The following is a 26,528-nucleotide window of genomic DNA, read 5'->3' on the forward strand; positions in this document are numbered from 1 at the left end:
GGCTCAGCTCCAGCACACAAACCTAGAAGCCGAGAGACGGGCCACTCTGATACACAAGCTTGGGCACAGGGCTGCACCGACAAAACATACTAGATGAAGGGCCTGCTCTGCATCGAGACTTAGCTCCAGCATGCAAACCTAGAGACGGCTTTGCAAGCCGAGAGACGGGCCGCTCTGATGCACAAGCTTGGGCACAGGGCTCCACCGACACAACATCCTAGATGAAGGGCATGCTCTGCATCGAGGCTCAGCTCCAGCATGCACACCTAGAAACGGCTTTGCAAGCCTAAAGATGGGTCGCACTGATACACAAGCTTTGGCACAGGGCTGCACCGATACAACATCCTAGATGAAGGACCTGCTCTGCATCGAGGCCCAGCTCCAGCACGCAAACCTAGAGACAGCGCTGCATGCCTAGAGACTGGGCCGTTCTGTTACACAAGGTTGGGTACAGGGCTGCACCAACAAAACATCCTAGATGAAGGGCCTGCACTGCATCGAGACTCAGCTCCAGCATGCAAACCTAGAGACAGCTTTGCAAGCCGAAACGGGCCGCTCTGATACACAAGCTTGGGCACTGAGCTGCACTGACACAACATCCTAGATGAAGGGCCTGCTCTGCATCGAGGCTCAGCTCCAGCATGCAAACCTAGAGACGGCTTTGCAAGCCTAAAGACGGGCCGCACTGATACACAAGCTTGGGCACAGGGCTGCTCCAACACAACATCCGAGATGAAGGGTCTGCTCTGCATCGAGACTCAGCTCCAGCATGCAAACCTCGAGACGGCATTGCAAGCCGAAACACGGGCCGCTCTGATACACAAACTTGGGCACAGGGCTCCACCGACACAACATCCTAGATGAAGGGCCTGCTCTGCATCGAGGCTCAGCTCAAGCATACAAACCTAGAGACTGCTTTGCAAGCCTAGAGACGGGCCGCACTGATACACAAGGTTGGGCACAGAGCTGCTCCGACACAACAGCTTAGATGCAGGGCCTGCTCTGCAACAACGCTCAGCACCAGCACACAAACCTAGAGACGGCTTTGCAAGCCGAAAGACGGGCCGCTCTGATCCACAAGCTTGGGCACTGGGCTGAACTGACACAACATCCTAGATGAAGGACCTGCTCTGCATCGAGGCTCAGCTCCAGCACACAAACCTAGAAGCCGAGACACGGGCCGCTCTGATCCACAAGCTTGGGCACAGGGCTGAACTGACACAACATCCTAGATGAAGGGCCTGCTCTCCATCGAGACTTAGCTCCAGCATGCAAACCTAGAGACGGCTTTGCAAGCCGAGAGACGGGCCGCTCTGATACACAAGCTTGGGCACAGGGTTCCACCGACACAACATCCTAGATGAAGGGCCTGCTCTGCATCAAGGCTCAGCTCAAGCATACAAACCTAGAGACGGCTTTGCAAACCTAGAGACGGGCCGCACTGATACACAAGGTTGGGCACAGAGCTGCTCCGACACAACAGCTTAGATGCAGGGCCTGTTCTGCAACAACGCTCAGCACCAGCACACAAACCTAGAGACGGCTTTGCAAGCCGAAAGACAGGCTGCTCTGATACACAAGCTTGGGCACTGGGCTGCACTGACACAACATCCTAGATGAAGGACCTGTTCTGCATAGAGGCTCAGCTCCAGCACACAAACCTAGTACCTGAGAAACGGGCAGCTTTGATACACAAGCTTAGGCACAGAGCTGCACTGACACAACATCCTGGATGAAGGGCCTGCTCTACATCGAGGCTCAGCTCCAGCATGCAAACCTAGAGACGACACCGAAAGCCTAGAGACGGGGCCGCTCGAATACACAAGCTTGGGCACAGGGCTGCACCGACAAAACATCCTAGATGAAGGGCCTGCTCTGCATCGAGACTCAGCTCCAGCATGCAAACCTAGAGACGGCTTTGCAAGCCGAGAGACGGGCCGCTCTGATACACAAGCTTGGGCACAGGGCTCCACCGACACAACATCCTAGATGAAGGGCCTGCTCTGCATCGAGGCTCAGCTCCAGCATGCAAACCTAGAGACGGCTTTGCAAGCCTAAAGACGGGCCGCAACGATACACAAGCTTGGGCACAGGGCTGCTCCAAAACAACATCCTAGATGAAGGGTCTGCTCTGCATCGAGGCTCAGCTCCAGCATGCAAACCTAGAGACGGCATTGCAAGCCGAAACACGGGCCGCTCTGATACACAAGCTTGGGCACTGGGCTGAACTAACACAACATCCTAGATGAAGGACCTGCTCTGCATCGAGGCTCAGCTCCAGCACGCAAACCTAGAAGCCGAGAGACGGGCCGCTCTGATACACAAGCTTGGGCACAGGGCTGCACCGGCAAAACATCCTAGATGAAGGGCCTGCTCTGCATCGAGACTTAGCTCCAGCATGCAAACCTAGAGACGGCTTTGCAAGCCGAGAGACGGGCCGCTCTGATACACAAGCTTGGGCACAGGGCTCCACCGTCACAACATCCTAGATGAAGGGCCTGCTCTGCATCGAGGCTCAGCTCCAGCATGCAAACCTAGAGACGGCTTTGCAAGCCTAAAGACGGGTCGCACTGATGCACAAGCTTGGGCACAGGGCTGCACCGATACAACATCCTAGATGAAGGACCTGCTCTGCATCGAGGCCCAGCTCCAGCACGCAAACCTAGAGACAGCGCTGCATGCCTAGAGACTGGGCCGCTCTGATACACAAGCTTGGGCACAGGGCTCCACCGACACAACATCCTAGATGAAGGGCATGCTCTGCATCGAGGCTCAGGTCAAGCATACAAACCTAGAGACGGGTCGCTCTGATACACAAGGTTGGGCACAGAGCTGCTCCGACACAACAGCTTAGATGCAGGGCCTGCTCTGCAACAACGCTCAGCACCAGCACACAAACCTAGAGACGGCTTTGCAAGCCGAAAGACGGGCCGCTCTGATACACAAGCTTGGGCACTGGCTGCACTGACACAACATCCTAGATGAAGGACCTGCTCTGCATCGAGGCTTAGCTCCAGCACGCAAACCTAGTAGCCGAGAAACAGGCAGCTCTGATACACAAGCTTAGGCACAGAGCTGCACTGACACAACATCCTGGATGAAGGGCCTGCTCTGCATCGAGGCTCAGCTCCAGCATGCAAACCTAGAGACAACGCCGAAAGCCTAGAGACGGGGCTGCTCTAATACACAAGCTTGGGCATGGGTCTGCACCGACACAACATCCAAGATGCAGGGCTGGAAGGGGGTGGCATGGGATGTCCACTACAACACACACAAAGGTTTATGGGCAGCAAAGTCTGCTTCAGCACTGAAACCTAGAGACCATCTTAGAGACAGGGGCCCAGGCTCTCTCGGACACAAAGCCTAGATACCAGGGCCTGTAATGGCACACACAAGCTTATGCGCAAAAGGGCCCCACTCCAGCATGCAAGCCTAGAGTCAGGGTCCGACACAAGCTTAGGCAGTGATAGACGAGCTTGGGCAGTGCTTTAAGTGGGATACAAAATAGAGGGGGGCTCTAATGCATTGTGATGCAATATTTGGGGCCAGAGCCTAAAAAGGGCCTCGCGCCACCTCAAATCTCAAGTTGCTTATTAAGTGTTAAAAGAGGAGTGGCCTGTGTAGTTAAAGGAGTGACCTAACAGAGCCAATCGAGTTTACAATGAAAGGGAAAAAATACTGGTTTAAAAGATGTATTTATTTAAATATGGTTAATGTGTGTGTAAAGTTTGACCAAAATAGATATATTCAAATATGAAACAGAATATCAAATCAAAAGGGGTCAGTGCACCATGCAATACCACAGTTCTTCTGAAAGAAATCCATTATTCATACATACTAATTAAAAACATTCTAATGATAATAATGTTAATGTTAAAGGGAATTTGTACTGCGCACTATCATCACCTGAGTGGTCCCCTGGTGCTCTGGCGGATCTGAAAAAGGAGGCTTTGAGGGGGATGGGTGTGGGGGTTAGCAGGGTATAGCGGGGATAGGTAGAGTGAGAAATTGTCCAGTTGGCAGCCTCACTTAGATTTTCAGGGTTCGCTGAGTTTAGGTGCGATTTCTGGGTCAGTGCCATTCCCATGTGCTGTTGTGCATGGTTATGTGTTGTTTGTATGTTCTTGCAGTTTGGTGAGGTGCGTGTGGATTGCTGTGCACAGATGTGGTTTTGTGTGTTTGCGTTGGATAAGCGTATGCAGAAAATTGAGGTTTTTAGAGTTTTGTTAGTGGGTTTTGCCTTACCTTCTCGTTTTGGACTTCTGTGCTCATCATCTGTGGTTGCCATGTGTGTTGGAGATTACTTAGCTTTCCTCTGTAGATTTCTAGCGGTATATGGGCATGAGAGGTTGATGCACCCTAGCCTGCCCTCGCCCTAGGGATCATTCGGTGATGGGGTATTTTTCCCTCGCTGGGTTTCTTTTGGGGGTTTCTGGGGGTCCCTACCGATCAGGTTTCGTGCCCTGGTACTCCTTGGTTGCCTGTGTTGGTTTGTGTAACCCAGCTGTTTCCTAGCATGGTCTTTGTTTTCTTAGTCGTTCCCTTCTGATTCCAGTGTGAAGAGCCAGATATTAAGTAGTTTTCAGAATTTCAGGTGATCCGTTGTATTGCATATGTTTTATGGGAGGCATTTCCAGGTTTTTGCTACCAAGTGAGAGAAAGATGACCCTCCGAATGTTCATTTGTTGTATGGTTTCGGTTCTAAGCGAACATCGTTGGTTGATCTGAGTGGTTTTGCTGGAAGGTAGATGGTTATTTTCTTTTGCAGGAACTCACTCCTTGGCCGTGGATTGCTCTGTGCGTTATGCACATTAGTTGAACCATATTTGTTGATTTATTGGTATCCTGTGTAGCGTTTTCTGCACAGGGGTATTGTGTTTTGTTCGTGGTAGTTTGAGCAGGAGTCTGCCCGTTGCGCTTTGTATACGTTGTAGTTTGTTTAGGAGGCGTTCCGGCATTCCTAGGTCTAGAATGTTGGTGTTGTCTATTCTGGACATGATGAGGGAGATGATGGTGAGTGTTTTATGGGTGAAGGAGAGGAACAGTAGGATCATTTTTACTGTGTGCAGGAGGAAGAAGCATTTCTTGATGATTGCGTTTACTTGCAGTTCTAGTGTTAGTTCGTTGCCCATCAGGACTACTAGGTTGTTTACTGCGGTTGATGGTGTTGGTGCTGTTCCTGGTTCTGCCAGCCATGGGATGTAGTGGTTGCTTTCCCCATTTTCGGAAATAATAATTTCAGTTTTGCCTGGATTGAGCTTGAGGCTGTTTGTGTTCATCCAATGTGTGGCAAAAATCAAACAGTGTATTCTCTTATAATTTCCCTGTCCTGTTTTAAAAGTACCGAATTTGACACATCTTTAACTGATGTTGTGATTCTAAACATTACTGAAGGTCACATCTACTGGCAAAGAGAAGTATTGCCACTCATATTTTAAATAAATCTGGTGAGGGAGGTCAGTTCGGAGAACCCTGGCAGAGCCCTGGCTCAAGGGCAACATTTGCAGACTGACAGGGCTGAGCCCTGGCTAGCTCTGGCACACTTAAAGCCCTGAGTTTAGGGACAGGGCTCAATCTGAGATCCACAAGCTTATGAGCAGCAGGACCCACTGCAGCATGCAAGCCTATAGATAAGGTCCTCTCTGATACACAAGATGAGGCCTTGCTCTGAGTACACACAAACCTACGGGCGGAAGGGCCCGCTACTGTATACAAGCCAACAGATGGGTCACCTCTAATACACAATCTTTAGGACAGGTCTCGCTCTGTGACAAAGGCCTAGATGCAAGGTCTGCTCTGACCACAGACAAGCTTATGGGCTGCCGGGCCTGCTCCAGCATGCAAGCCTAGAGATAAGGTCCTCTCTGATACACAATATCTATCCAGATGTCTGATTGGATAGCTCAGCGAGTTAGGCACTCGTCTCTGCTATGGGGCCAGCCTGATCTTTACAAGTTCCAGTGCGTGCACGGTCGACTCAGCACTTCATCCCTCCTAGGTCAAGAAATAGAGTAATTACACAGAGTAACATAACAGCAATTATGCCAACTTTTAGAAGTGCTAGGAATCCGACAAGAAGCCCTATAAAAGATGTTTTTGTTAGCATTGCCATCAGTTCTATCTAGCCATGATTGATCTATGCTATCACCCTTTATTTCTCTGCCCATTCATCCCATCTCTCTACCATGCCCCTTTCGCCGAATCCACTCTTTCACTGGATCCAGCCCTTGACCCCTTCCTTGGTTCTCCCTATCCACCCGTACCTTCCATGCTATTCTATGCTATGTTAAACACGTTTTATACTGCGGCAATCGCGAGCTGAGTGGTCTTCCAATGCTGATACTTTGTCGGAGAAGTTGGCGTATTGTGCTCCAGCAGCCGTAATGTGGGCAGCAACAAGAGGGAAAAAGGGTAAAAGTGAGGGGGAAGAGAGAAGCAGGTGTGGGAGAGGGACACGCCCATCACCCTATCCATCTGTCCATCCTATCCACTCATCTTTGGAATCAGACAACATGGGATCCGATCATGGCAGCCCCACTTGGGCCAAGTTGCCTGATGTTGGGCAAATAACTGCCGCCACATGCCTTAGTGTGGGTAAATAGAGACGTGCTAACAAAGACTGCACAACGCGGCTGTGATCCATGTACTTTTGAGACAAATGGGCGAAAATGATGGCACATTGCGTAGATGTCATTCTGCTTTTATTTTATATTCAGTTGTTTTCAGTCCATGTTTTCGAATAAAACTTGACAGTAAGCAATCATGAAAGGATGATACACATTGTATGACTTTTAAACGAATTCTTACTGCTCTTTTTTCCACTAAACCTGTACTTTATCTCGTTCACATGGTGCTCTCCCTCATCATGAAGTCTGTTCATAATGAACCAAAAAGCGCTTTGCAAAAGCAGACACGCCATGTCACTCTCCTCACCCTCAAACACTCCACTGGCCTTTCAGACCAATCCCTAGCTCCTCACGCTGGCCCAGGAGAATGAAAAGCGCTTTGCAAAAGCAGACACGCCATGTCACTCTCCTCACCCTCAAACACTCCACTGGCCTTCCAGACCAATCCCTAGCTCCTCACGCTGGCCCAGGAGAATGAAAAGCGCTTTGCAAAAGCAGACACGCCATGTCACTCTCCTCACCCTCAAACACTCCACTGGCCTTCCAGACCAATACCTAGCTCCTCACACTGGCCCAGGAGAATGAAAAGCGCTTTGCAAAAGCAGACACGCCATGTCACTCTCCTCACCCTCAAACACTCCACTGGCCTTCCAGACCAATCCCTAGCTCCTCACGCTGGCCCAGGAAAATGAAAAGCGCTTTGCAAAAGCAGACACGCCATGTCACTCTCCTCACCCTCAAACACTCCACTGGCCTTCCAGACCAATCCCTAGCTCCTCACGCTGGCCCAGAAGAATGAAAAGCGCTTTGCAAAAGCAGACACGCCATGTCACTCTCCTCACCCTCAAACACTCCACTGGCCTTCCAGACCAATCCCTAGCTCCTCACGCTGGCCCAGGAGAATGAAAAGCGCTTTGCAAAAGCAGACACGCCATGTCACTCTCCTCACCCTCAAACACTCCACTGGCCTTCCAAACCAATCCCTAGCTCCTCACGCTGGCCCAGGAGAATGAAAAGCGCTTTGCAAAAGCAGACACGCCATGTCACTCTCCTCACCCTCAAACACTCCACTGGCCTTCCAGACCAATCCCCAGCTCCTCACGCTGGCCCAGGAGAATGTGGGCTATGTTTGGAGGCCAGTGCACCCATGCTAAAATAGAACCCTATAGCTGGGGCTTTGCACCTGCACTACTTGCCTAGGGTAGTCCAAGGCCGATGGGCTCTCCGGTTAGAAAGAAGAGCTGGGTCAGTGTGCAGAGAAGAGGTTTAAGGCCTTGGACACTGTGAACTGGAGTTCTGCCTTCACCTGCATGGCATTATAGGTTCTGCCACTATCCACTTGGCGGGAGGCTCCATTGATTGCCGGTGTGCATCAAGTTAGTGAGGTGTTGGATCCTTTACAGTGAGAGCCATGAATACTGGCCCATTGACCTCCATGAAGTTTTGAAAGCGGGAAGGATCCCAAACAATTCTTAATTCACACAAAGAACCAGCAGCGCATACCGGCGTTGCAGAAAACGGTCTGCCACCAGAGGCGTCACTAGGGTTCTTGGGGGGGGCTATAGCCCTGGATCTTTTGGTTGTAGCCCTGGATAGAAGCTCACGGTCTACAACCAAAAGGCTAGCTACTAGCTAGCCCAGAGTCCCGACATTAGCGTAGCCCCAGATCCTTTCCAGTCCTAGCAACACGTGTGTCTGCCACAACCTGACTCTTTTTGTGGGTATTCTATCTGGGCTTCAGCCCTGAAGTCACCATGTCTGCTGTCGACAGGGTGTGAATGTGGGCATGGGGTAAGAGCATTAAAGTGTGATTGATACTACATCATGGTTATTGACTCATGATAAATAGTTATCCAGGTTAAGGTGTGGGAGGAGGGCCCAACATACATCTGAGTAGGCAGGACCTGAAGTTGAGACTAGGGATATGCTTGGCCGTGGCCAGCATCAATAGGTCCATTCTAGGTGGCTTAAGTGAGGGTGGAAACTAGGGATAGGCTTGGCCATGGGCAGCATCAATACGTTTATTCCAGGTGGTTTAAGTGAGGGTGAAGAATAGGGATAGGCTTGGCCATGGGTAGCATCAATAGGTCCCTTATAGGTGGTTTAAGTGATGGTGGAGACTATGGATAGGCTTAGCCATGGGCAGGATCAATAGGTCCATTCTGTGTCGTTTAAGTGAGGGTGGAGACCAGGGATAGGCCTGGCCATGGGCAGCATCAATAGGTACATTCCAGAGGGTTTAAGTGAGGGTGAGGACTATGGATAGACTTGGCCATGGGCAGTATCAATAGGTCCCTTCTGAGGTGGTTTATGTGAGGGTGAAGACTATGGGTAGACTTGGCCATGAGCAGTATCAATAGGTCCATTCTAGGTGGTTTAAGTGAGGGTGGAGACTAGGGATAGGCTTGGCCACGGGCAGCATCAATAGGTCCATTCCAGGTGGTTTAAGTGAGGGTGGAGACTAGGGATAGGCTTGGCCACGGGCAGCATCAATAGGTCAATTCTAGGTGGTTTAAGTGAGGGTGGAGACTAGGGATAGGCTTGGCCACGGGCAGCATCAATAGGTCCATTTTAGGTGGTTTAAGTGAGGGTGGAGACTAGGGATAGGCTTGGCCACGGGCAGCATCAATAGGTCCATTTTAGGTGGTTTAAGTGAGGGTGGAGAAGAATGCACAGAGCAGTTACTGACGTTCTGAGCCACTCATTTCCATACACAGAGCGGAATGTAAATGGTGTGGCTATGTTCTTTCCAAGGTCAATGTCCTGCATAGCTAGTCAAGCTACCAAGGCACTCGCTCTTCATTTTCTTGTTGTTGCAGATGCATTCGAAGATGGCGCTGTAACTCCAGACTTTGAACTGCTCGCCAACTCCAGTGGAAGACTGGCGTACTCGCCTACGGTTGGAAGTGAGCGAGATCCAGAACACCTCTGGTTCTTCTCCCTTGCAGACATTGCTTCAGCTGGTCTGGAGAAGTATCATAACCTGGTCTGGAGACGAAGCATACCCTGGTCTGAGCTTGGAGAACATTTACAGACATATAAGTCTTGTTGCCTACGCTCAAGGTAAACCCCTTTTTTACATTGTGCTCATTCCACCCTGTCTCAACTCTTCCTCTTCTTCTCCATGGCTTCACGCTCTTCGTCCACATGTCTACTCCTGTTCTTTTCCCTGTCTCTAAACTGTTTCCTCTCATTCACTTTCCCCACATTTCAAAACACTCCCTTTTTTCCCGACTGCCTCGCCCACTCCTGTAACACTTCTCTATCCTCTCGCACTCAACCCACTTTTTCTTTTCTTCTCAATCCATTTATTTGTCCGTCTGTCTGCCTTTTCACATTTCCAGACTGGCTTATAGTGCAATGCCCAAAAGGCCACTGTGACTGGTCATTGTGGGCCGGTTCTGTGGGCTGATGTGGGCTAGTACCATAACTTAATGAACTGCTCATTTGGTATTTTTGACCAATGTTACTGGCCTATTTCATTTACATTGTATCATTTACCACCGTTTCTGCCAGTCATGGGCCTTGAAAAGCATTTCACGAATTTTGATATAAAATGTGGGCCACTTTTCTTTTCGGTGCCTGCCTTACCACACTCGTGATCTCCCCTCTCCCTCTCTCCACTCCTTCATGCCCCCTTTTCTGCCTTTCTGTTCTTGCACATGCTTCTTTTCTCTCTAGTTGGTAAGACTACAGAGTTGTTTCTAATGACACATAGCTTGCAATGCCTGTTGGCAGAGGCGTTGCTAGGGGGAGCCTGAGGGGGCTATAGCCCCAGGTCTTTTGGTTGAAGCTCAGTTGCTACAACCAACATGCTAGCTAGCCCCGAGTCCCGCCAGTCCCGACATTAGCTTAGCCCCTGATCTTTTCCAGACCTAGCAACACCCCGCCTGTTGGTATATGAGATGGCGTCAGGTAAGATCACCCGCTCTCCACCTGCCATTGCCTCCCTTCACCATTCCTTCACTCTTCCTCCACATTCCACTCTTCTTTTCTTTGCATAGTGGGTTGTTGCACTCATGGTGCTGTGTTCAGTCTCAGCTTCTGAACTTGAGTGCCACATTCCTGTAGAAGGTCAGTGTTTAGGCTTTGTTTTATGTATGTGGAATGTTGTAACACTCTACATGCACAGTGAGTCCATTCACGGCGCCACACTGTAGACCCTGATCTACTTATGGCTTCTAGCAAACCTTCCATGGCTGCCTTCTTCTTGTTGTGTCTGTGTATTTGGTGTTTCTATGTGTTTCGTGTGCTTCTATCTAGTTAGATGTGCGCATTCTGGTGTTTCGTGTGATGTCATTGTTCTGGTGTCTCTGCATGACCTGTGCCTCTTTGTTCTTTGGTGTCTCTGCTCATTCTGAGATTCTAGTGTTGTGTTGTGTTTCTGTTCCCCTGCATGTTTTGAGGTCTGGCCATTTTGTTGTCCATACATGTTCAGGTTTCTCGGCGTGTTTTGTCGTTCCGGTGTTTTCAGGTGTCTCTGTGGGTTTCGGTGCCTCCACCCATTTTGGTCTGTGTGTGCATTTCGATTTCTGGGGCTTATACTTATAATATCTCTGCGTGGTCTGGTGTAATTCTGTGGCAGTGATCCGTAACGTATAAACGTACACGCAAGTGGGACCCCGCCACTGAATTTTCATCATTTGCATGGTGGAGTGCAAAAGGTGTGAGCAAAAGGCGGCGTACTAGCGTGTATGCTGAGGAAACGCAGCCTGCCACGTACGCATGGCAGCCAGCGTTTACAATGGATCCCTATGGAGCCCCCAGCCTTTGCGCCGCCTGGGATAGCGTGACGAAGCGCATATGGGCATACCTATATTTACTTAGATGCTTGCGGTCATGCTTGTAGCTCTAGCTGCATGCTCTAATCGTTGTGTGTTTTTTTTTCTCTATGTGTTGTCTTCTTTCTGTGTTCCTTTGTCTCTTCATGTTCTCATGTCTCTGCATGTTCGTGTGTGTGTTCCTGTCTAATTGTGCTCTTGTATATATGGGTGTTTAACATGTTTCCGGGGTGTGTTAAGTTTCTGGCAATTGAAGTCTCTTTGTATTTCTGCGCTGTTTTTTAAAAAAAGATCATAGTTTTGCTATGCAAAACCTCAATGCCAAAATGCATCATATTTTTTTGTGAGAATTTTTTCGTTCTCAATTCTGTCTGATTTTGCCTCTACGTGTTCTTGTGTCTCTTTGTTTCTTTGTGCTCTTGTATCTCTCTGCACATTCTCTTGTTTGTGTGTTCTTGAATTTCTGCATTTTCTCACATATGTGTGTTCTCATTTGTATTTATTTTATTTGTATTGCGCGCCAGGCCCTCAGGCATCTGGGCGCATTTCTTAGGGAAGGGTAGCAAAGGAGGTACATAGAATGGCAAAGAATTTACAATAGTGTCAAGATACAAAAGTGGACGGCAAATTTACAATGTTACAAGGAAGGCTGTATATCAGAATCTTGGGGAAAATATTTACAGAAAGGCACAATTAGTGACAATGGTGGTGTATGGACATGCAGAGGAGAGCGAAGAAAGGTGGATGTGCAGTAGTTACAAACTGGCTGAGGTCTGGTCTTTCTCGATGAGCCAGGATTTGACTTTATTCTTGAATGTCAGGTAAGATGGTACGGCTCTCAGTGTAGAGGGTAATGTGTTCCAGAGTTTGGCAGCAAGGACTGGGAAGCTAGATCCCCCTGCTTTCTGGAGCTTAAATCTCGGTATTACCAGAGAATGGGCTTGTGCAGATCTTAAGGGTCTGTTGGGAATGTGGGTAGTGAAACGGTTGGCCAGGTAGATAGGTGCCTGGTTAGATTTGGATTTGCGAGTGAGTGCAAGTGTTTTAAGTGGTATTCTCGAGGCAATAGGGAGCCAGTGGAGGCTCCGTCACGTGTCAGAGATGTGTGTTTTCCTGAGAATATTAAGGGCAGCCCTTATGGCTTTGTTCTGGGTAACTTGGAGTTTGTTAATGTTTATTTGGCTAGTACAATAATCAATTTGTGCCATAACAAGAGTTCTCGCTAGGATGATGCAGTTGAGGGCAGATAGAAAACGGTCTGCATGCTGTTATAAGCTTGTAGGTGTAGGCTGAGGCAGATACAACAGCATTTGTTTGTCTTGTGAGTGACAAAGTGGAGTCAAGGTAAATACCTAATGTTTTTATATCCTTAGAGACGTTAATGGTAATCCCGTCAATGGTAAAGGATTTAAAGGTATGGTCCAATTTACTGAGTCTGGTGGGAGAACCTAGGATGAGTAGCTCGGTTTTCTCATCATTTAAGCACAATCCATGATGTGCCATCCAAGCCTGGATGACGAATAAACATCATTAAGTGCTTTGGAGTCAATAGCATGATTGCCTGTGATAGGGAGGAGTATCTGGGTGTCATCTGCATAATTGGTGTAGGTGACACCCAGATAGTCGAGAATATCAAAAGGGGCTTAGTAAATACATTGTAAAGTGTAGGAGAGACACCCGAGCCAACATAAGACAGGAGATGGTTCGGCAGAGGCGGTCGGTGAAAAAGACACATAGTTCTGTTTGCTAAAAATGAACTAATCCAGGAAGTAGCTTTGTCTGAGAAGTGGGCAGCAGTTTTGGGGTGTTGGCACAGAATTTGGTGATTGACCAAATCAAAAGCTGCGATAGATGAAGCAATAGAAGTAGGGCCAGGTGTACTGGAATGTCAATGATGCCACCAAGCCCGAAGGTTGTGTTTATGTGCCTTTATTTTACTTTAGCACAAACACTGTTAACACGTAATAATGATCTTCCAACATACATTAGTATATCTATTGATGTAAGTGATAAAGTCCTCTTGTGGTTTCAATGCTCAGGAAGTCTCTATTGTTTAAGCAGGAGGTTGTGTGGAGAGCTGCGAGGCAGCTTCCTGCTCTCCTGCCTGCCGGCTCAGAATGCCGTGAGCAGCACTTCCCCCGGGGACTTCCTTCGGGACTTCTTAAGGTCCTTTACTCTACACCAGGTTACCTTTATCTTTTAGATCCTCAATTTGTGTTTTTAAGTCAATAAGAGCAGTTCTGTGTTTTGGACGGAAGCCCGATTACCGAAGGCAAAAAAGTTTGTTTGATTCGAGGTAAGCCTGAATTTGTAATTATGCTGCCCCGTCCAGAATTTTTAGAAGGAAGGGTACCATTGTAATAGGTCTATTATTGGCCAGGTTACTAGGATCAAGTGTAGGTTTTTTAATTAAGGGGATGACCCAGGCATCCTTGAGATTGTTTGGTACAAATCCCAGATTTAAAGGAGGCGTTTATGAAGGTGCTGATAAAGGGGGCAAGTTTGTGGGCCGCCTCTTTATTTATGGGTGCTGGACAGGAGTCACCTTGACAATTGGAAGGTTTAAGCTTTTTAATGATATTTTCTACTTCCCATGTAGTGAGTGGAGAGAAGCTGAATGGTTTGGCAGGATGTGTTCAGGTTGTGATGTTAAATGCTAAGTTTAGTTCAGGATCTGGGATGATACTAAATTTTTTTTTATTGATATTAGTTTGTAGAAATGAGACTTTATCAAGGAGAGCTTTCTGGATGTTAGTACACCATGAGGAATCTGTGTTGCACTGGTCTAATGGAGCTAAGGGTGAATCAAGTTCTTTAAGAATCATTTTTTTTTTTTTTTACATATGTTTATTTTTTAAACAAGGCAGGGTGGCAGCAATACAGGTTTACATTCAAGCATGTTATACATCAAATTAAGGTCATGTCTCACTCCCCTCTCCCCCTTTCCCCTACGGTTATCGAACCCGGCCGGGGGTCGAATGCCCAAGTTCATTGTCTCTGTTCCTGGAGAGTGCCCCCATCGTCCAGGACCCTCTGGGCCAATTGGGGTTTGTAGGTCAGGGCTGGGAATTCTCAGTCATAGTCAAAAATTGGGTCCAAAATGTTTTGAAAGCGGTGGAGGTGGGCTGCCCTGTCCGCAGTAACTTTTTCCGCAACCAATACATCCCATATTTTCACCCACCACAGGAACAGGAGGGGACCATCCATGGATTTCCATGAGCAAGCAACCACTATCCTTCCTGCCAGGAGGCATTGATACAGTAACTTAGCTTTTGCTCCGGACCTTGGGTAGATCCCTGGGACAGGGGAGCCCAAGAGAATGGGTTTGGGTTTTAGAGGAAGCGTTGTCTGGGTGATCTCTGCAATGCTAGCTAAGCATTGCTTCCAAAAGCTTTGGAACTTTGGGCAGGTCCACCACATGTGAAAGAAAGACCTTACCTGACCACATTGTCTCCAGCAGGCTGGGTCAAGAGTGTGATTCATATGGTGGAGCCTCAGAGGGGGATAGTACCAGCATATCAGGATTTTGTAGGCGCATCCTCTGTTGGTGATGCAGGTGGATGATGAGTGGGCGCGGGTCCAAATGTCTACCCAAGATTGGTCCTCCATTGGGTGACCTAGGTCTGCCTCCCATTGTGCCATGGATCGAGTTTTTAAGGTAAGAAAGTCCTTCTGGAGGCGCTTATACAGGGCAGAGATCTTGCCACGGGTTGGAAGATCTTTTAGGGTCAGCTCTAGGGCCGTAAGGAGCGAGTTGCTGCTTGGCGGGTTTGAGGGTGGGAGCACCAATGCCATAGCTGGATATAGGTGAATTTATCCTTCTCCTGAAGCTAGAAAGTTTCCTTGCATTGTTCGAAGGTGCGAGGGAGTCCTCCTTCAAAATGCTGTCCCAAGGTCTCCAGGCCCCCTGCAATCCAGGTTTTGGGGGTTTGCCCCAGGTGAGAAGGAACACCGGAGATGAGGGGCTAAGTCCTCTTGGGACCCCCTTCTGTTTCAGGGCTATGTCCCAAGTATTTATAGTATGTTTAGTGGATGACAATAGTCCCTGCCATTGCCGCCGCATCAGGGGTGAAAAGTGTGGGAGGAACCGTAGGGGAAGGGGAAGGCGCACCTGTTCCAGCTCCACCCACCTGGGGCGATCAGAAAATATCTGCCATGCCTGGATACATGCCAATTGTGCTGCCATTTGATATCCCTAGAGGTCTGGGACCCCAGGCCACAGGTTTTGCATTACCCAGCATTGTTCCTTTGGGAATCCTGGCTTTTTTCCCCTTCCAGATGAATTGTAGCATGTTTCCTCTGCAGGCTTCGAAGAGCAGGTGTTGGGATCATGACCGGGAGGGATGAGCATGCATACAGGAATCTGGGGAGCAAGTTCATCTTGCAAGCAGTAATCCGGCCCATTAATCATATCTCTTGGGATGCGCAGCGCTTCAGGTCGATTTCCAGTTCTTTAAAGAGTGGGGGCAAATTCACGTGGTACACGTTCTTAGGATCGGCCGGAACCTAAATTCCCAGGTAAGTGATAGCTTTCGTCTTCCATTGAATAGGGCACATTGGGATCAAGGCTTCTCGTTCCACTGGGGTTATCCCCACCCCTAGGGCCGCTGACTTGTCGAAATTGATGGAGAAACCAGTAACCTTTCCATAGCTGTGTATTTCAGCTAGGGCGTGCGTCAGTGAGGAGCAGGGTTCTGAAATGGTGCGTAGGATGTTGTCTGCATATAGCGCAAGTTTATGCTGTGATGGGCCAACCCGGAGGCCCTTGATAAGGTTATTCAGCCTAATTCTTTGGGCAAAGGGTTTCATAATTATTGAAAATAGCAGTGGAGATAACGAGCAGCCCTGTCTGGTTCCACAAGTTAGGGGTATTGGAGTAGAAAGAGTGCAATTATTCCTGAGGAGGGTTTTTGGCGACTTATAGTTAGCCAGGACCATGGTTCGGAACTGTGGGCCAAACCCAAAGGCCTCCAGAGTGAGCCTCATTGAGGTCCAGTCCACCTTGTCGAACGCTTCGATTGTGTCGAGGGCCATGAGCACTAGTCCCTGGGCGTCTTGGGAGACCAGGTCTACCAAGTTCAAAGCTCTACGAATATTGTCACCTGTCGATCTATTCTTGATAAACCCAGTTTATCAGGCAGTATATGGGATAGGCGTGTCGCCAGGATCTTGGAATAAATGTTGGCATTGATGTTCAGCAGGGCAATTAGTCTATAGGAAGCAGGGTTCGTCGGGTCCCCTCCGGGTTTGGGTATGAGAACGGTAATTGATTCTTGCATTGAGTGGGTTATTGTCCCTGTGTCCCTGAAGGAGTTAAAAAGCTGTACTAGTGGAGCGACGAGCTAGGGCTTAAAGACCTTATAGAATCTGGTGGTGTACCCATCGGGCCCGAGGCTCGAGATTTGAGGGATTTTATGGCTTTCTCTACCTCCTCACCTGAGATCGGGGTATGCAAGGTGTCCCGGGCTGAGTCTCACAGTCGTGGAAGTGCTGCTGTCTGTAAATATTCTATTTGCTCCTGCAGATTTTGTGCTAGCGAGGTCATCACCTTTGCCAGGTGGTCTGCTGTCAGCCGTTGTTTTTCCTGTTCGGCGTATTGTATTCTGCCCTGCAGGTCCCATAGTCCAACAATAGTGTTGCATCGTTTCGCCTTGGCAAGTTTAGCCACCAGTAGTTTGTTCGCTTTATTGCTTTTTGCATAGTAAAACTGCTTGGCTTTCGTTAATAGGTGCACCGTGTGTTCGGCGTAGTGGGACTCAGTCTTTTTCTGCGCAGTACGAATAGCTTGTTGTGTCTTTGGGGGCCAACCTTTCTCTTTATGAATCTTCTCTGTCTTCTGGAGTTCACCCTTGAGGATCAAGCGAGTTTGTCACCTGTTCTTGTGGAAGGCTACTCCCTGGACTATCAGCTCCCCACGTATTACCGCTTTCATAGCGTCCCAAGTGTTAGCCGGGGAGGTATCCTCGCTAGGGTTTTCTTTAAAGAAGTTCTTAATGGACTTCGCTATCGAGTCTCTTAGTGGCATCTCGTTGAGTATTGGGCCGTACAGCGTCCATCTGCGTTGAGTGGCAGGTGAAGGCTTGTGTACTCGTATCTCCAGGGTCACAGGGGCATGGTCGGATAGAATCCTTGAGCCTATGGTTACGTCATTGGCGTAAGCAAGCATTTGCGGGGATGCCAGGATAAGGTCCATTCTGGAGAAAGTCCTATGGACGTAGGAATCAAAGGAGAAGTCTCTCTCTGAGGGGTGGAGTACCCGCCATTAGTCCACCACCTCTAGGGAACTAAATAGATGTAGGAGTGCCAGTGCCAGGGCAAAGTCGCCAGAGGAAGGCGGGTGTGATTTATCCTTTACGGGATCTGAGACTCCGTTGAAGTCGCCTCCAATTACTATCTGGCATCCTTCTAGAAAAGGAGAAAGAGTGGAGCTTAACCCCTCATAGAAGGTAGCTGGACCCGTATTTTGGGCGTACACCGCGACAAAAGAATATAACTGTCCCCACAACAGGCATTTCACTGCCGTAAATCGGACGTCCGGGCAAAGTTTGGTGTCCAGTATCTGGGGATATAGTCCTTTCCTGAAGAGAATCAATGCACCCCCTTTTTTAGTGTCTCCAGAGGCGAGGAATTGTTTCGGAAAATGCTGCGAGCGTAGACGTCCAAAGTCTGCTGATAGAGGGTGCATTTCCTGAAGCATGGCAACCGCTGCATTTTCATCTTGGAGTTTTTGCAGGATTGATTTGCATTTGGCAGGAGAGTTTAATCCTTTGATGTTCAGGGAAACAAATCTGAGAATGTGATTTTCCTGGATGGAAGGAAGGCCTCTGCTGGCTGTGGATGGGGGGAGTGGGATGTGGGATAAATGTGGGTCAGTCAACATTTTGAATAGTCTGTAACCGCTTAGCACCCTGCACCTGAGGTTTTTGTTTGGACCTCCAACGGGAGGGTCAAAATGTAACTAAGGGGTGAGGGCAATATTGTAGATCTGACCAACATGGCCAAATAGCTATTTTCAGCCAACATGGCTAGAACTAAGAGCAAACCTGGTGGATTATTCCAAGGGCTCATAGGTGGAATGTGCCTTGGAAACGGGCATGGGCCATGGTGGGGCCCGTTGTGGAGGCTTTAAGGTTCATCTGCGTTTTCGTAAGTGGTGGAGCTCCATTGGGCGAAAGAAATATTCTGGGCCCAAAGGAAGAGCGAGTTATACCGGAGAAGGCCACCGCAGAAAAGGAGCCGCAGGAGACATGTCTCAGGTTTCCGAGAATTTGGGTTTTTAGATGTTTTTAGCCTATGTGTTCCATGTTTGTGCTGGGTCATTTCTTTTTTCTGAATCTCGGGACCCTCGACCAGGAATTCTGTTTCGTTTTTGATGGAGACGTAGGGTCTTTGTCAGTGGCGTTTTCTGAGGGTGAGGGGTTCTCAGGCAATGTTAAGTGCATAATTTTCTCTGCATCCTCAAGGTGGCTGATTTTCCTTAGGGTGCCCTTGTAGGTGAAATGTAAGGCCGTCTGGAAAAGCCATCGATATCGAATCTGTTGGTCCTGGAGGAAAAGAGTCAGGGGCCAGAGGGATCTCCTTTTTTGGAGAGTGAGAAGAGATAAATCTTGGTAGATCTGAAGGGGAGCGCCCTGGAAGGTTCATTCATCCCTAGTGCGAGTGATTGATGAAATAGCCTCTTTAGTGGTGAAGAAGTGCACCCTGGTTATGACGTCAGGGGGGGGGTCCGTTTCTACCCTACAGTGTGGGCGCAACCTGTGGTGGCTATCTAGGAGGAGCTGAGATTTGTCTAATTGTGGAAGCAATGATTGAAAGAGGTCACCCACATATTCTGCCAAATTTTTGTCTGGGACTGAGGTTGGAATTCCTCGAATTTGGAGGTTATTGCGTCGAGCTCTGTTTTCAAGATCTTCCTGCTTGAATTCCAGAATTTCACATTTATCTTGTAGGGTCCTAATAGAGCGTTGAATTTCGTCCAAGGCGGCTGAGTGGTCCTGAGCACGATCTTCGACCTCCCCTAATCTCTGTTCAATCTCCGTCACCCTTTGGTCGGTGAATTCTAGTTTTGTGGTAAATTCGTTCATACAAGACCTGAATTCAAATTTAATGTCGGCCATGAATGCTAGGATGTCACTTTTGGTTGCAAGGATCTCTTTGTCTTCCGAGGCTTTCTGCGGGGTAGAGATGGGGGGGTCCAGTTTCTTATTTTTGTCAGCTGATAATAACATTGTGGCAATGTCTGGGTTCTTACTAGATTTTGCTTGTTTAGCCATGGTGTATAAGGAGGTCAGACTGTTGTCCGAGTAGTGATTAGGGGTCATAAAAATGTTCAAACATGAACATGCCCCAACATAAAACACATGGTAGAAATAAAAACAACTTTGTCACTAGACTCACATACATATAACCACATTTAACACATGTCAAAAAACATACTATTGGATTTTAATACTTGGTACACTTTCTGAGTCTTGTTACTCAGACAACACCAAATCCCCATTTGGTGAGTGCTGTTTGAACATTTTTATGAGTTTTTTTTACCTTTGTGTAAACTTTATTAAAATATTTTGAGTACTGTTATAAGTATTATGTACTGGGTCTATTTTTTCAAGACTATATGTGCAGGGAGGTCTTTTTTCACCATACTTTTTGTATAGATCAGAAAATTCTGTAGACTTCCAACTGTCTCCTTTATATATGAGCAATGGTATTTAAGGCTTTTAGGATAGTAAAGTTATAGGTGTCAACAAGGACTGTAGGGTCAAGAGTTGGATGATGACATCCTGTTAAGAAGGGGGTGATTAAAGGGAGCAGTTTCTCCTTGGTAATGTCCTTCTTGTTGTGAGTGGGGACAGCAGGTGCTATGTTTGTTTTGGCGCTTGACGTGGAAGCTTTGATGGTGAAGATTATTTTGTAATGATCCGACCATAAACATGCTGTTACTGACGATAGGTTTATTAAACAGTTCAAGTCTGTTAACCAGTCGAGGGTTCTACCCTTGATATGAGTAGGTTCCTGGGTGTGGTGGGTGAAGCCTAGATCAGTTAGAGGGTTGGCTAAGTCGAGGGCAGAGGTATCATTTAGGTCTTGGAGAACAAGGTTGAAATGGCCCAGTAATATAATTTGTGAATTTGGTTTAGTGTTAATGGCAAGGATCGTAGAAGGATGAAATGGGTCCTGGAGGCTTGTAAATGAGGTGCATAGTAGCTGTATGTTTGGGTGAGATAGCTAGTTTGACTGATTGAAGTTCAGCAGAGGAGATTTGTGTATATGGAATAGACCTAAAACCAAGGGAATTTTTGAAAATGATGGCGATGCCACCACCTTTTGATTGATTAGTGTTCCTATCACATCTGATAATGGCATAGTTATCCAGAATGGTCAGGGATAGTGCGGGGCCGGATGCAGCATGAAGCCAAGTTTCCGTGATGGCGAGGAAGTCCAAATCCTCTCTTGTGATGAAATCAGCAATGTCAAGGGCATGAGCTGGGAGTGACCCAGCGTTGATAAGGGCACATTTAACAGGTATAGTTTTAGAGTTGGTGGAACTACTGTCAAGACTAATTGGGAGGAAGTTCTGGGCATGTGTTGCAGTGTTGGTAGCGAGTGCCACATTAGTAGGGTGATTCTGGTTTGATGGTGGTTTGCTTTTAGTGCATGGTAGTAAGTGGTGGCCTTGATAGCAGAATGTAGAGCCTACTCTCTGATTTCGGACAGGTGTGGCACAGGGTTGGTTAGGCGTTGGTCTGGAAGCAAAGTGTTGTAGCCAGAGGACTGGTGAGTTTAGGTAAGGATTGAGTTCTGGTATGGTAGTTGTATTATTGAGCAATAGGTTGTGCAGATACAACCTGGGTGTAGATGATGATGATAGTGGTGCGTAGGTGCTGGATGATGTGTGGTGGGTGGGCGGGCAGAACCGAGCTATCAAGGTTATGTAGTGTAAATTGAAGCTGCACAAAGTAACTTATGAACAAGCTGTTTGAGGTTGTAATGGCCATAAACCAAATGGCGAGTGGTATGTGCAATAGTAGTGTATGTGTAAGGTAAGACCAGGCAGGTTTGTGCATTGTGATGTATGAGTTCGTATGGGAGCTCTGAAGGAGAAGGCGAACGGAGTGATAAGGCAATAAGACAAGTTAATGTCACACATAGGGGTTATCACGTAGCTGAAAGTTGTCTAGTTCTGTGGCTGGAGGAGTCAACTAGGCACTATGATCTAGGATTGTATGAAGTAGATGTAGGAAGTGTAATACTTTGTCTGCCTAGTGGAAAACTATATGAGGGGTGTTAACCACAGTACATAAAGTGATAAGTAATGCATTTAAATAGTGGATACTGGCAATATGCGAGACACTGATTAAATAGTCAGTAAGAGAGGCAGCTAAATACAGTAATAAAATAGTTTTGCAGAATGTAGGCTCGTATTACATAACGCATACGATAGTAATTTCAAGATAGTGCAGAGTGAATGCAATGGCGCTGAAGTAAGTACCAATTATATGGTACTAGGAGCGCAGTGGAACAGGTCACAGGCCGATCAGGAGTTAAAGATCTCATGAAACAGAAAAGCTGTTATCGGGGAAAAAATGGTTAAGCACAATTCCTCGTCTGTATTACGAATAGTAGTAGTAGGCGGTGCGCACGTTGGAGCTTGGCTAAGAAGTACAATACATTAGATTACAGCATGCAAAGTGTGTCAGTCTGCATGGTACGTGTATATAAGCGGCTAGGTCAGGCAAAGTAAAGGGCTGTTCATCACAGTAAATGCGGGTGATGCTTCTTTTTGTACTCCTGTCCGCGTGTTCTTGTCTCTCTCTGCTGTTACTTGTTCTGGTGTTTCTGTCTCTCCTCGTGTTCATGTGCATCAGTGTGTCTTATTGACTCTTCGTGTCACTTCTTCTCTGAAAGCATGAGTGTCTTTATGTCTGTGCATGCTGTTGTTTCTTTGCATGCTCTTCTGTCTACCTGCTTTGGTGTCTCCTCATGTTCTCCTCTCTATGCACGTTCCAGTCTCTTTCTCTTTCTCTTTCTGTTCCTGTGTGTTATCTTGTGTCTCTATGCGTTCCAGGCTCTCTCACTGTCTGTGGTCTCACGGATGTTGTTCCATTCTCTTTTTACCTTCATGAATGCTCCTTTACTGAAGCTCTTTGTCCTTACTTCTTGATTCTCCACAGAGATGACAATGCTTCCAAAGGCCTGTGTCGTGGTGGGTCTCCTCGTCCAGCTGGCTTCAGGCTCCCCGGGCAATGAGTTCCGCTCAGCTTTCTCAGTGGCACGGACAAGCAGCATGGAAGGTAGTGTAGAGATGGTCATCACCTTCGACAAGGTCTATGTGAACATTGGGGATGACTTTGACCCCAAGGTTGGCCTTTTCCGTTGTCGGATTCCAGGGGCATATTACTTCTCCTTTACTGTTGGCAAATACCCCAAAAAGAACTTGTCGGTCATGCTGATGAAGAACAAGAATGAAGTAGAGGTGATAGTCTACGATGAACACCACGGCAAGGAGCGTAAGGTAGCCAGCCAGAGCGCCATGCTGCCCCTGGACTACGGGGATACTGTGTGGCTGCGCTTGCACGGAGACCCACAGTATGCCCTCTACAGCAATGTGGGTCCTTACACAACGTTCACTGGATACCTCATCTACCCTGACACATCATCCTACTACCACAACAGTGGTGGCTCGCGGGTTCTGGACAAGGCCCTGCCAATTACACACCATGACACAAAGGGCTCACAGAACCTTGCAAATGAAGTCTATGAAGACAGACTCTTGCTCTCTGACTCTCCGAATGAGCCCAGGTCCGCCTTCTCAGTGGCTCGCTCAGAGAGTCTAGAGGGGCATGACGAGGAGAAGGCCCAGCACCGGCCCATCACCTTTGACTCAGAGTTTGTGAACATAGGACAAGACTTCAACCTGTCGAGCGGTGAGTTCCATTGTCGTGTGGCTGGCGCATACTACTTCTCCTTCACCATTGGAAAGCTTCCCTACAAGACCATGTCAGTGAAACTCATGAAGAACCGCAGTGAGGTGCAAGCCATGATCTACGACGACAACCACTCCAAGCGCAGGGAGATGCAGAGCCAGAGCCTGATGCTCTCCCTGCAGCGTGGGGACTTGGTCTGGCTCTACAGCCACCAGCACGAAGGCTACGGGGCCTACAGCAACCATGGTAAGTACATCACCTTTACCGGCTTCCTGGTTTACCCAGAGACTGGCTCTGAGCTCCAGTCCCTCCATCCAGGAGAGAACCAGCCCTCCAACATCTAGCCCGGGAGCAAGGCCAGCGGCCGGACTTCTGAGAACTGTGCGAACTCTGATTCGACAGGTGGACACGTGCCCTGCCTTGTTCTAGCATGATTTCATTGTATGTTCAAGAGCTTTCCCCATCTGCACGCATCCATCGCTGCGGGGGCCTCATCTCTGCAGCTCAACTGCTGGAAAACTGTTGTGGGTTTAAGAAGAAGCAAGGAAATTGGTGGATGAATAGAGAACCTCTATGAATGGCGTAAACAAATGGATTCTGGGGTCTCCAAGATAAAGGAGAAAAAATAGTAAGAATAAATGATGATGCTTAAGTTTGTGAAATGTTGTAACATCAATAAAAATGATGGTAAGGGGTGCTGGAGTTGTGCAATGCCAGATAGCATTTCCCCCTTTGTGATTGCAGAGATAATGATGCCATTGATAGTAGAGCACCATTAACGTTAATTCTCTGATGCTGGAGTCTGAGATAATATAGCGGGATTAACAGCTTTGCAAGGATTCTGGGGGTCTGAGATAATACAAAATCATTAACAGTGGTTGTAGAGTCTGGGATGCAAGACAACCATTAACTGTTTGTATGGATTCTGGAGTCCAAGATACTACAACAGGATAAACAGCGATGAAGGAATGCTGGAGTCTGACAATGAAGCACCATCAACAGTGGTTGTAGGCTAGCAGAGCCTGTGGTACTAGAATACCATTAACAGTGGTTGTAGGCTAGTGGAGCCTGTGGTACTAGAACACCATCACAAGTGGTTGTAGGCTAGTGGAGCCTGTGGTACTAGACCAACATTACCAGTGGTAGTAGGGTAGTGTTGCCTGTGGTACTAGAACATCACTGATAGTGGTTGTAGGGTAGTGGAACCTGTGCTACTAGAATACCAGTAACTGTGGTAGTAGGGTAGTGGAGCCTTTGGTGCTAGAATATCACTAACAGTGGTTGTAGACGAGTGGAGCCTGTGGTACTAGAACACCATTAACAGTGGCTGTAGGCTAGTGAAGCCTGCAGTACAAGAACACCATTAACAGTGGTTGTAGGCTACTGGAGCCTGCAGTACTAGAACACTATTACTAGTGGTTGTAGGGTAGTGGAGTGTGTGATACTAGAACACAATCAACAGTGGTTGCAGGCTAGTGGAGCCTGTAGTACTAGACCAACATTAACAGAGGTTGTAGGCTAGTGGACCCTGCGGTACTAGAACAACATTAACAGTGGTTGTAGGGTAGTGAAGCCTGCGGTACTAGAATACCATTAACAGTGGTAGTAGGGTAGTGAAGCCTGTGGTACTAGAACACCATTAACGGTGGTTGTGGGCTAGTGGAGCCTGTGGTACTAGAACACCATTAACAGTGGTTGTAGGCTAGTGGAGCCTGCAGTGCTAGAACACCATTAACAGTGGTTGTATGGTAGTGGAACATGTGGTACTAGAACTTCACTAACAGTGGTTGTAGGCTAGTGGATCCTGCGGTACTAGAACACCATTAACAGTGGGTGTGGGCTAGTGGCGCCTGTGATACTAGAATGTCACTAACACTGGTTGTAGGGGAGTGGAGCCTGTGGTACTAGAACACAATTAACAGTAGTTGTAGGCTAGTGGAGCCCGTGGTACTAGAACATCACTAACAGTGGTCGTAGGCTAGTGGAGCATGCAGTACTAGAATACCATTAACAGTGGTTGAAGGCTAGTGTAACCTGTGCTACCAGAACACCCTTAACAGTGGTTGTAGGCTAGTGAAGCCTGTGGTACTGGAACATCATTAACAGTGGTTGTAGGCTAGTGGAACCTGCGGTACCAGAACACCATTAACAGTTGTTGAAGGCTAGTGGAGCCTGTTGTAGTAGCACATCACGAACAGTGGTTGTAGGGTAGTGGAGCCTGTGGTAGTAGAACACTGTTAACAGTGGTTGTAGGTTAGTGGAGCCTGCAGTACTTGAACGTCACTAACAGTGGCTTTAGGGTAGTGGAGCCTGCAGTACTAGAACACCATTAACTGTGGTTGTAGTCTAGTGGAGGCTGTGGTATTAGAACATCACTAATAGTGGTTGTAGGCTAATGGAGCCTGTGGTACTAAAACATCACATACCATGGTTGTAGGCTAGTGGTAGTAGAACACCATTAAAAGTGGATGTAGGCTAGTGGAGCCTGTGGTACTAGAACACCATTAACAGTGGTTGTAGGCTAGTGGAGGCTGTGGTATTAGAGCACCATTAACAGTGGTTGTAGGCTAGTGGAGCCTGTGGTACTAGAACACCATTAACAGTGGTTGTAGGCTAGTGGAGCCTGTGGTACCAGAACACAATTAAAAGTGGTTGTAGGCTAGTGGATCCTGCAGTACTAGAATACCCTTAACAGTGGTTGTAGGCTAGTGGAGCCTGCAGTACTAAAATAGCATTAACAGTGCTTGTAGGCTGGTGGAGCATACGTACTAGAACATCACTGACAGTGGTTGTAGGCTAGGGGAGTCTGCGGTACTAGAACACCATTAACAGTGGATGTAGGATAGTGGAGGCAGAGCCTGCAGTACTAGAATGTCATTAACAGTGGTTGTAGGCTAGTGGAGCATGTGGTACTAAAACAGCATTAACAGTAGTTGTAGGCTAGTGGAGCCTGTGGTACTAGAATACCATTAACAGGGGTTGTAGGCTAGTGCAGCCTGCAGTACTAAACTACCATTAACAGTGGTTGTAGGCTAGTGGAGCCTGCAGTACTAGAATACCATTAACAGTGGTTTTAGGCTAGTGGAGCCTGTGGTACTAGAACACCATTAACCATGGTTGTAGGCTAGTGGAGCCAGCAGTATTAGACCATCATTAACAGTGGATGTAGGCTAGTGGAGGTGGGGCCTGCAGTA

At 47.8% G+C, this 26,528-nt stretch overlaps 1 protein-coding gene across 5 annotated transcripts in view; it reads left to right on the forward strand.

Moving 5' to 3' along the window:
* Nucleotides 1-24,029, forward strand: part of C1QTNF4 (C1q and TNF related 4) — a 131,842-nt gene extending 107,813 nt beyond the window's left edge. For 4 of the 5 annotated variants that reach the window (XM_069623092.1, XM_069623093.1, XM_069623094.1 and 1 more), the window contains 2 exons: nucleotides 9,446-9,689; nucleotides 22,582-24,029. In XM_069623092.1, the coding sequence (XP_069479193.1) occupies nucleotides 22,584-23,678 (1,095 nt within the window). In that variant the 5' untranslated portion in view covers nucleotides 9,446-9,689; nucleotides 22,582-22,583 and the 3' untranslated portion in view covers nucleotides 23,679-24,029. The remainder of the gene's footprint in view (nucleotides 1-9,445; nucleotides 9,690-22,581) is intronic. The other variant, XM_069623096.1, reaches the window with a different exon arrangement.
* The last annotated feature ends 2,499 nt before the right edge of the window (nucleotides 24,030-26,528 follow it).

The sequence above is a fragment of the Ambystoma mexicanum genome, chromosome 11 (assembly GCF_040938575.1).
Source record: "Ambystoma mexicanum isolate Mex_15411 chromosome 11, UKY_AmexF1_1, whole genome shotgun sequence".
Lineage (NCBI taxonomy): Eukaryota > Metazoa > Chordata > Amphibia > Caudata > Ambystomatidae > Ambystoma > Ambystoma mexicanum.